Source organism: Diabrotica virgifera, chromosome 9 (assembly GCF_917563875.1).
Source record: "Diabrotica virgifera virgifera chromosome 9, PGI_DIABVI_V3a".
Taxonomy (NCBI): Eukaryota; Metazoa; Arthropoda; class Insecta; order Coleoptera; family Chrysomelidae; genus Diabrotica; species Diabrotica virgifera.
The window spans coordinates 35,829,136-35,841,194 of record NC_065451.1 but is presented as its reverse complement, the minus strand read 5'-3'; the positions used below and the strand labels follow the sequence as shown (position 1 = coordinate 35,841,194).

The 12,059-nt window shown below is 34.3% G+C and overlaps 1 protein-coding gene across 2 annotated transcripts in view; it reads left to right on the top strand.

Annotated features, from left to right (window-relative positions):
* LOC114330263 (pyruvate dehydrogenase phosphatase regulatory subunit, mitochondrial) overlaps positions 1 to 12,059 on the top strand; it is a 294,720-nt gene that overhangs the window by 57,209 nt on the left and 225,452 nt on the right. For both annotated transcript variants that reach the window (XR_007700863.1, XM_050662019.1), the window contains exons 8-9: positions 994 to 1,107; positions 5,128 to 5,279. Coding sequence is in view for 1 of the 2 variants with exons in the window: in XM_050662019.1 (XP_050517976.1) it covers positions 994 to 1,107; positions 5,128 to 5,279 (266 nt within the window). In the remaining variant the exon portion in view is untranslated. The remainder of the gene's footprint in view (positions 1 to 993; positions 1,108 to 5,127; positions 5,280 to 12,059) is intronic.

Sequence of the window (12,059 nt, the reverse complement as noted above, 5' to 3'; positions counted from 1 at the left end):
TTAGGTGATTAAAAAGAAAAGTAGAGTAATAATAAATATATAGAAATAGTAATAACAAGTAATAATAATTATTATAATAATTAAGTAATAATAAGTAACTTTTTGTACTAAAAACAAAAATTATAGGAGTAGTATCCGAGAGTAGGTATCCTACAAAACGCAAACGCTACAAACTGGCAAAATGTATGACATTCAAATGTCATTATTTCCATTTTAGTTCAAATATAACATAATTCAGTTTAACCAACAGTATAAAATTTCATTAAAACTGACTTTACTAAAAGCATCCTTTAAATCGGATTATGAAATCAAAATCGTTAACAGCCGCTTTAAAGTCCACTTTAACATAAAGCCTCCTTTTACTAAAGTCCACTTTTTCGAATGATTATGAAATCGGCTGTTAGTCCGTGTTTATTAATAAGTCTGTAAAAGTAGTATTAACACAACTTTGTGCATGTGTGTAAATAATGAAATAGTATTATTTTTATAATTTTGTAATTAGAGACTAAATCGTAATACAAGCTAAGTAATATTAGCAGTAAATAATGGTTGTAAGTTGAGAGTTTTTTTATTGTTAATGAATTTACGGAACTGTTTTGATAAATTTTGAACAATTTCTTGGCACCTTAGATAAATATACATAAGATACATAAGGTAAAAGTATCAGCGCCTATTTTTTTTTTAATTTTTGTTTTATAACTTTTTTGACAATATCGTGAACCCGTCACTAAAAATTTTTGCGGCTGTCCGAGTTCTGGCACTTCTTAAAGTGGTACGAGCCGCCACCGATAGTATATAGGGTAGACTTTGAATTATGAGATAAGTAGAGAATATTCCCAAAATTTCATTAAAATCCATGCTGTAGGATAGAATTCGGAGGTAATATCCTGTTTTTGCTCTCATTGACTCGTATATTAAAAACTTAAATGACTCTGTATATCAAAACTTATAACAACCAAAGAATTTTAGTATTAAATTTTTGTAAATTTTCAGGTAGAAATTTGAGAATGTCTCCTGTTTATCCGAAGTTTCGGGAGATAGGCGCCGTTTTCGGTCAAGTTATGGGTTACGAGAGACCAACTTGGTTTAATGCGGAACAAGCAAGAGGTAATTGTATGTTACTTTGGTGCCTAGTACAAATTCTTGGGAGGAGACTAGGTCAAAAATTATACAACAGTGAGCTGATGCAAATCTATGGAATAAATTCATTATTTCAGAAACAGACTAGGCTTTAAAAATCTTAAAAATTGTCTATTTTATTTAATTGTTGAATAGCCATCAAGTACTATGTATATATGTGTTGAGATTACGTCATCAGTGTTGGTGTAATGACGTATTGGCGTACGATCATTATATTTGGAAGAAGCTAAATTACCCACATAAAACATTTAACTTTTACAGCCTACTCCAATATAATTAGTATTTCCCTCGATGGTTTGGTGGGGGAAATTTATAAGATTTGCAACATGTCACTGTCTTTTTCAAGTTTCCAATGGGTCATATACAGTGTCCAGTTAAGTCGGCACCATGTGGAAAACTTTTTTTATTTTTAGTTTTATGAAAAAAAGTTACTCTTTATAAAAATTTCTGCATGATCTAAAACCTAAAATACAATCATGAAATATTAAATTTTTTCGTCCATATACAAGGTTTGTCACACAATTTGAACACAAATTTCATAAATAAAATTAAAAAAATTGAATACCTGATGATAGCATTCTAGGTTTTAGATAATTCAGAACCTTTTTTAAAGAATAACACTTCTTCATAAAATTAAAAATAAAAAAGTTTCCCAAACTTAAGGTACATTTATCAGATATTATTTTTTTTTAGTTATATACGCGGTGTGTCAAAAAGTATGAATCTTGCTATGATTCTTGCACCAGTTTGTAGGTACATGTATTGATATCGTTTGGTATTATTCCGGTAACAAAATGATTTTGCTTGCATGGCATTATACAGGGGTGAATGGAAACGTTGTATTTTCTCCTAACTTTAAAAAATTCTGTGGAAAAATAGAATAGCTGATTTTGTTTCATAGTCCTGTCATATTATCCCGGAGGCATCACTGAAATTTTGTTTTTTGAATTATCCGAATATCTCTTTCTTGTAAGAGCTATACCATTTTTTGTAAATAAAAACACTGATTGACTCGTAAAATAGAGGTTGGATTGATAAGGTTAGAATGGCCCACATGCAGCCCAGATCTCAATCTTATTGAGCATTTATGAAATGAATTAAATAAAGCTATTCGCCGTCATCCTAGGCCTACAGAAAATTTGGTACAGATATGGTCCTGGTAAAGGAATATCGGGCTATTCCCCAGGCAAGGATAACACATCTTCATTCGATGCTAAACAGATTGCGAGCAGTCGCTGCTGCAAGTGGTGTACATACCCGCTATTGAATTGTTTTGTTGTTAATTTTGTTTTGTTAATTTTAGGGCGTTTGATATTTTTAATTAAATAAACCTTCAAAGCAGTGTTTTTATTTACAGCTCTTACAAGAAAAGAGATATTCGGATAATTCAAAAAACAAAACTTTAGTGATACCTCCAGGATAATACAAAAGAAGTATGAAACAGAATCAGCACTTCAATTTTTCCACAGAATTTTTTAAAGTTAGGAGAAAAAAACAACCCTTCCATTCACCCTCGTATAATTCCATCTAAGCAAAAAATGTTTGTTACCGGAATAATAACAAACATCAATATATGTACCTACAAACTGATGCAAGCATCTTGAAAATCGGAGTAAAGTTATAAATTGTCAAATTTAATCAAAAATTTTGGGTGGCGGAATTTTGTGCCAGTGAGTGTATATCTGACTATATTTTCTCTCTTTAATTCTTTCTTCAATGTCGGCATTTGTGTTCATTCGTATTTCTCCCTCTCTTGTTTCATTGTGGCCCAGTATTGTTCACATTATTTTGGATATTACTACTCTTAAATAAAATTCACAGGCGAGGAAAGTGAAGAAATAGAGACAGAGGGAACCATAGAACAGACAGCAGAGGACGAAAACCAAATGGAAGAAATAAGTACAGAAGAATTGGAAGAAGCGATAAGTAGAATAAAAATAGGAAAAGCGAGCGGAGCAGATAAAATTGATCCCGAAATGATAAAATGGATAGGGAAAGAAGGAAAGAAGTGATTGCTGGAAATAATGAGAGAAGCATGGAGAACAAACAAAATGCCGAAAGAGTGGGAAGAAAACTTACTGATCCCAATTCACAAGAAAGGAGAAGAATCCAACTGTGGAAACTATAGAGATATATGCCTCTCATCAGCAGTGTTCAAGCTATATACGAGAATAATAGAAAGCAGATTAAGAACAGAGGTAGAAGAAAAACTTGAAGACGAACAAACAGCATTCAGAGCCCAAAGACAAACAGTTGACAACATAAGCATACTACGAAATATAAAAAAAAAAAATAATGATCGGGGAACAAACATATATATAACCTTCATAGACCTTAAAGCAGCGTTCGACTAAGTAGACAGGAAAGTATTGTGGAATACTATGGAGGAGCTGGGAATACCGAGGAAACTATTAGAGATAATTAAAAGTACGTACAGTAGAGTGGTGGGAAAAGTACAAATGGGAGGTAGCAGATCACTAGAATTTAGGATGAACAAGGGAATAAAACAGGGAGATAGCCTAAGCCCTCTCCTATTCGTCATAATTATGGATCAATTATTTAAAAATGTGAAAATAAGGACTAATCAATTAAAAACAATAATAGGCTACACACACCTAACACCAGTTATGATAGAAGGGTTACTGTATGCGGACGACGTCGTTCTCATAGCAGACAACCCGAGAAAGATGCAACGACTAATTGATGTATGGACTGAGGAAATAGAGAAAATGAAATTAGAAATAAACATCAGCAAATGCAAGACGATGAAAATAGGTCAGCAGGAGCACGAGATTGGAGGTGAAACACGAGTGTTCTGTAGAGGACAAGAATTGGAGAGGGTGACGGCCTACGAGTACCTGGGAACGATAATATCAAATGACGGAAAGCTAGACCTAGAAATTGCAAATAGGACAAAGAAAGCTACGAAAATATACTATGCGATTAATAATACGATACTGGGAAAACGGCAAATCAGCCAGGAAACAAAAATACATGTATATAATACAATCACAGCACCAACTCTTCTATATGCAAGCGAGACATGGGTCACAAATAAGAGACATGAAAGTGCCATAAATGCAGCAGAAATGAAGCATCTGAGAAAAATAGCTGGAAAGACGAAGATGGACAGGGAAAGGAACGAAAACATCAGAAACGTGCTAAGCCAGGAACCAATAGAAAAAAAAATTGAAAAAAGAAAACTGAATTGGTTTGGACATATAACTAGGATGAACGAGAACAGACTAGTAAAGAAGGTGACAGATGCCAAAAGACAGGGGAAAAGAAGAAGGGGCAGACCTAGAAAGGGGTGGATGGAGCAAATCGAGGAAATCGGGACAAAGAGAGGGAAAACAGTGCAACAGATGAAGGAAATGGCAGGAGGCCGGAAGGCGTGGAAGAAATGGGTAAAAGATGGATAGGTGATACCAAAGTCCGACGCTCTTATAGGGCATAAGGACAACGAGAAGAAGAAGAAGAAATAAAATTCATATTTTTTTACAAACAGCGTATATTACTGAAAAAATTTAATATTTTATGATTGTATTCTAGGTTTTAGATCATTCAGAACTTTTTATAAAGAATATCTTTTTTTCATAAAACTAAAAATAAAAAAGTTTTTCATATGGTGCAGACTTAATTGGGAACTTTGGGAAAACTTTTTGTATAGGTATTTAATTTTATGAAAAAATGTTGTGCTTTATAATAAAGTTCTTAATAATCTAAAACCTAGAATGCAATAATCAGATATTCAATTTTTTACTCATATACGCGGTTTGTCAAAAAATAAGGATTTTATGTTCATATTTTTTGACCTAGCTCTGGAAAAAAAAGTTGTCTATATGATCCCGACTTAATTGGAAATACTGTATACAGTCTTACATTACAAATGTACCCTCATAGCGAAATATTAGTTATTATTTCTCTGTAAGGTTACATTTTATCAATTTTCTTTTAGTGAGATAAAATACCGCTGTAACTTTTCAGTGGATGATGGTCAAGACAGCCCCTTTAGAGTAGCTCATACGAAAACATTTGCGAAACCTCCTTGGTTTGAATTTGTATCCAAAGAGTATGAAGCGTGTAGGGAACGAATAGGGATAAGCGACTATTCTTCATTTACAAAAGTGGATTTGTGGGTAAGCGAAACAAATAGTATCTTTGTGACAAAATTTATTGTACCTAATATTAACTTTTGGAGTTCTGTTTTATTTATTTTAATAAATTTTATTTCCAATGTACAAAACACGTTATAGGACAGGGGTCGGCAACCTGCGGCTCGCAAGCCACATGCGGCTCTTTGGATGTAAAGCTGTTGGTCTTTAGTTCAATATGCAAATATTATTAAAAAGGGTTCAAGGCAGGTTTTGTTTATATTCGATTCAGAGTTGGACTACCATCTCCATATAGCAACTATTTCAGCATCCTTATGCATCATCAGTGAAGATTATGCAGTCACAACTCTGAAGGGAATATAAACATTCTGCCTCTTTTAAGGCAAAACATCGCGATGCAATGAACCCACCTTTTGAGACGCAAATCAGCGACATCTCTCGTATTACGAGGAAAACAACGAAAAGCCCCAGATACAAAGTTTACTACTTTTTAAACAATTAGAATAATTGAAATAAAAATATAATAAACAATATTTTAAATCTAAGACTTTTCGTTAATAAACTGCTTTCTGGCTGCATCCCATATCTCCGGATTTTACAATATATAATCACGTAGAGACGACGAAAATAGGAGAAAGCAAATAGAGGACACTTAGGCCACGCATTTACCTTCTCTTCGTCTAGGAAAAGGACCGAAAGACAGTTTCTAAATACTCAAAAACTGAGTAAAATGAAAAAGATTAAAAAGGGTTCAAGGCAGGTTTTGTTTATATTCGATTCAGAGTTGGACTACCATCTCCATATAGCAACTATTTCAGCATTCTTATGCATCATCAGTGAAGATTATGCAGTCACAACTCTGAAGGGAATATAAACATTCTGCCTCTTTTAAGGCAAAACATCGCGATGCAATGAACCCACCTTTTGAGACGCAAATCAGCGACATCTCTCGTATTACGAGGAAAACAACGAAAAGCCCCAGATACAAAGTTTACTACTTTTTAAACAATTAGAATAATTGAAATAAAAATATAATAAACAATATTTTAAATCTAAGACTTTTCGTTAATAAACTGCTTTCTGGCTGCATCCCATATCTCCGGATTTTACAATATATAATCACGTAGAGACGACGAAAATAGGAGAAAGCAAATAGAGGACACTTAGGCCACGCATTTACCTTCTCTTCGTCTAGGAAAAGGACCGAAAGACAGTTTCTAAATACTCAAAAACTGAGTAAAATGAAAAAGTTTAAAAGGGTTCAAGGCAGGTTTTGTTTATATTCGATTCAGAGTTGGACTACCATCTCCATATAGCAACTATTTCAGCATCCTTATGCATCATCAGTGAAGATTATGCAGTCACAACTCTGAAGGGAATATAAACATTCTGCCTCTTTTAAGGCAAAACATCGCGATGCAATGAACCCACCTTTTGAGACGCAAATCAGCGACATCTCTCGTATTACGAGGAAAACAACGAAAAGCCCCAGATATAAAGTTTACTACTTTTTAAACAATTAGAATAATTGAAATAAAAATATAATAAACAATATTTTAAATCTAAGACTTTTCGTTAATAAACTGCTTTCTGGCTGCATCCCATATCTCCGGATTTTACAATATATAATCACGTAGAGACGACGAAAATAGGAGAAAGCAAATAGAGGACACTTAGGCCACGCATTTACCTTCTCTTCTTCTAGGAAAAGGACCGAAAGACAGTTTCTAAATACTCAAAAACTGAGTAAAATGAAAAAGATTAAAAAGGGTTCAAGGCAGGTTTTGTTTATATTCGATTCAGAGTTGGACTACCATCTCCATATAGCAACTATTTCAGCATCCTTATGCATCATCAGTGAAGATTATGCAGTCACAACTCTGAAGGGAATATAAACATTCTGCCTCTTTTAAGGCAAAACATCGCGATGCAATGAACCCACCTTTTGAGACGCAAATCAGCGACATCTCTCGTATTACGAGGAAAACAACGAAAAGCCCCAGATACAAAGTTTACTACTTTTTAAACAAGTAGAATAATTGAAATAAAAATATAATAAACAATATTTTAAATCTAAGACTTTTCGTTAATAAACTGCTTTCTGGCTGCATCCCATATCTCCGGATTTTACAATATATAATCACGTAGAGACGACGAAAATAGGAGAAAGCAAATAGAGGACACTTAGGCCACGCATTTACCTTCTCTTCTTCTAGGAAAAGGACCGAAAGACAGTTTCTAAATACTCAAAAACTGAGTAAAATGAAAAAGTTTAAAAGGGTTCAAGGCAGGTTTTGTTTATATTCGATTCAGAGTTGGACTACCATCTCCATATAGCAACTATTTCAGCATCCTTATGCATCATCAGTGAAGATTATGCAGTCACAACTCTGAAGGGAATATAAACATTCTGCCTCTTTTAAGGCAAAACATCGCGATGCAATGAACCCACCTTTTGAGACGCAAATCAGCGACATCTCTCGTATTACGAGGAAAACAACGAAAAGCCCCAGATACAAAGTTTACTACTTTTTAAACAAGTAGAATAATTGAAATAAAAATATAATAAACAATATTTTAAATCTAAGACTTTTCGTTAATAAACTGCTTTCTGGCTGCATCCCATATCTCCGGATTTTACAATATATAATCACGTAGAGACGACGAAAATAGGAGAAAGCAAATAGAGGACACTTAGGCCACGCATTTACCTTCTCTTCTTCTAGGAAAAGGACCGAAAGACAGTTTCTAAATACTCAAAAACTGAGTAAAATGAAAAAGTTTAAAAGGGTTCAAGGCAGGTTTTGTTTATATTCGATTCAGAGTTGGACTACCATCTCCATATAGCAACTATTTCAGCATCCTTATGCATCATCAGTGAAGATTATGCAGTCACAACTCTGAAGGGAATATAAACATTCTGCCTCTTTTAAGGCAAAACATCGCGATGCAATGAACCCACCTTTTGAGACGCAACTCAGCGACATCTCTCGTATTACGAGGAAAACAACGAAAAGCCCCAGATACAAAGTTTACTACTTTTTAAACAATTAGAATAATTGAAATAAAAATATAATAAACAATATTTTAAATCTAAGACTTTTCGTTAATAAACTGCTTTCTGGCTGCATCCCATATCTCCGGATTTTACAATATATAATCACGTAGAGACGACGAAAATAGGAGAAAGCAAATAGAGGACACTTAGGCCACGCATTTACCTTCTCTTCGTCTAGGAAAAGGACCGAAAGACAGTTTCTAAATACTCAAAAACTGAGTAAAATGAAAAAGATTAAAAAGGGTTCAAGGCAGGTTTTGTTTATATTCGATTCAGAGTTGGACTACCATCTCCATATAGCAACTATTTCAGCATCCTTATGCATCATCAGTGAAGATTATGCAGTCACAACTCTGAAGGGAATATAAACATTCTGCCTCTTTTAAGGCAAAACATCGCGATGCAATGAACCCACCTTTTGAGACGCAAATCAGCGACATCTCTCGTATTACGAGGAAAACAACGAAAAGCCCCAGATACAAAGTTTACTACTTTTTAAACAAGTAGAATAATTGAAATAAAAATATAATAAACAATATTTTAAATCTAAGACTTTTCGTTAATAAACTGCTTTCTGGCTGCATCCCATATCTCCGGATTTTACAATATATAATCACGTAGAGACGACGAAAATAGGAGAAAGCAAATAGAGGACACTTAGGCCACGCATTTACCTTCTCTTCTTCTAGGAAAAGGACCGAAAGACAGTTTCTAAATACTCAAAAACTGAGTAAAATGAAAAAGATTAAAAAGGGTTCAAGGCAGGTTTTGTTTATATTCGATTCAGAGTTGGACTACCATCTCCATATAGCAACTATTTCAGCATCCTTATGCATCATCAGTGAAGATTATGCAGTCACAACTCTGAAGGGAATATAAACATTCTGCCTCTTTTAAGGCAAAACATCGCGATGCAATGAACCCACCTTTTGAGACGCAAATCAGCGACATCTCTCGTATTACGAGGAAAACAACGAAAAGCCCCAGATACAAAGTTTACTACTTTTTAAACAATTAGAATAATTGAAATAAAAATATAATAAACAATATTTTAAATCTAAGACTTTTCGTTAATAAACTGCTTTCTGGCTGCATCCCATATCTCCGGATTTTACAATATATAATCACGTAGAGACGACGAAAATAGGAGAAAGCAAATAGAGGACACTTAGGCCACGCATTTACCTTGTCTTCTTCTAGGAAAAGGACCGAAAGACAGTTTCTAAATACTCAAAAACTGAGTAAAATGAAAAAGATTAAAAAGGGTTCAAGGCAGGTTTTGTTTATATTCGATTCAGAGTTGGACTACCATCTCCATATAGCAACTATTTCAGCATCCTTATGCATCATCAGTGAAGATTATGCAGTCACAACTCTGAAGGGAATATAAACATTCTGCCTCTTTTAAGGCAAAACATCGCGATGCAATGAACCCACCTTTTGAGACGCAAATCAGCGACATCTCTCGTATTACGAGGAAAACAACGAAAAGCCCCAGATACAAAGTTTACTACTTTTTAAACAAGTAGAATAATTGAAATAAAAATATAATAAACAATATTTTAAATCTAAGACTTTTCGTTAATAAACTGCTTTCTGGCTGCATCCCATATCTCCGGATTTTACAATATATAATCACGTAGAGACGACGAAAATAGGAGAAAGCAAATAGAGGACACTTAGGCCACGCATTTACCTTCTCTTCTTCTAGGAAAAGGACCGAAAGACAGTTTCTAAATACTCAAAAACTGAGTAAAATGAAAAAGTTTAAAAGGGTTCAAGGCAGGTTTTGTTTATATTCGATTCAGAGTTGGACTACCATCTCCATATAGCAACTATTTCAGCATCCTTATGCATCATCAGTGAAGATTATGCAGTCACAACTCTGAAGGGAATATAAACATTCTGCCTCTTTTAAGGCAAAACATCGCGATGCAATGAACCCACCTTTTGAGACGCAAATCAGCGACATCTCTCGTATTACGAGGAAAACAACGAAAAGCCCCAGATACAAAGTTTACTACTTTTTAAACAAGTAGAATAATTGAAATAAAAATATAATAAACAATATTTTAAATCTAAGACTTTTCGTTAATAAACTGCTTTCTGGCTGCATCCCATATCTCCGGATTTTACAATATATAATCACGTAGAGACGACGAAAATAGGAGAAAGCAAATAGAGGACACTTAGGCCACGCATTTACCTTCTCTTCTTCTAGGAAAAGGACCGAAAGACAGTTTCTAAATACTCAAAAACTGAGTAAAATGAAAAAGATTAAAAAGGGTTCAAGGCAGGTTTTGTTTATATTCGATTCAGAGTTGGACTACCATCTCCATATAGCAACTATTTCAGCATCCTTATGCATCATCAGTGAAGATTATGCAGTCACAACTCTGAAGGGAATATAAACATTCTGCCTCTTTTAAGGCAAAACATCGCGATGCAATGAACCCACCTTTTGAGACGCAAATGAGCGACATCTCTCGTATTACGAGGAAAACAACGAAAAGCCCCAGATACAAAGTTTACTACTTTTTAAACAATTAGAATAATTGAAATAAAAATATAATAAACAATATTTTAAATCTAAGACTTTTCGTTAATAAACTGCTTTCTGGCTGCATCCCATATCTCCGGATTTTACAATATATAATCACGTAGAGACGACGAAAATAGGAGAAAGCAAATAGAGGACACTTAGGCCACGCATTTACCTTCTCTTCGTCTAGGAAAAGGACCGAAAGACAGTTTCTAAATACTCAAAAACTGAGTAAAATGAAAAAGATTAAAAAGGGTTCAAGGCAGGTTTTGTTTATATTCGATTCAGAGTTGGACTACCATCTCCATATAGCAACTATTTCAGCATCCTTATGCATCATCAGTGAAGATTATGCAGTCACAACTCTGAAGGGAATATAAACATTCTGCCTCTTTTAAGGCAAAACATCGCGATGCAATGAACCCACCTTTTGAGACGCAAATCAGCGACATCTCTCGTATTACGAGGAAAACAACGAAAAGCCCCAGATACAAAGTTTACTACTTTTTAAACAAGTAGAATAATTGAAATAAAAATATAATAAACAATATTTTAAATCTAAGACTTTTCGTTAATAAACTGCTTTCTGGCTGCATCCCATATCTCCGGATTTTACAATATATAATCACGTAGAGACGACGAAAATAGGAGAAAGCAAATAGAGGACACTTAGGCCACGCATTTACCTTCTCTTCTTCTAGGAAAAGGACCGAAAGACAGTTTCTAAATACTCAAAAACTGAGTAAAATGAAAAAGATTAAAAAGGGTTCAAGGCAGGTTTTGTTTATATTCGATTCAGAGTTGGACTACCATCTCCATATAGCAACTATTTCAGCATCCTTATGCATCATCAGTGAAGATTATGCAGTCACAACTCTGAAGGGAATATAAACATTCTGCCTCTTTTAAGGCAAAACATCGCGATGCAATGAACCCACCTTTTGAGACGCAAATCAGCGACATCTCTCGTATTACGAGGAAAACAACGAAAAGCCCCAGATACAAAGTTTACTACTTTTTAAACAAGTAGAATAATTGAAATAAAAATATAATAAACAATATTTTAAATCTAAGACTTTTCGTTAATAAACTGCTTTCTGGCTGCATCCCATATCTCCGGATTTTACAATATATAATCACGTAGAGACGACGAAAATAGGAGAAAGCAAATAGAGGACACTTAGGCCACGCATTTACCTTCTCT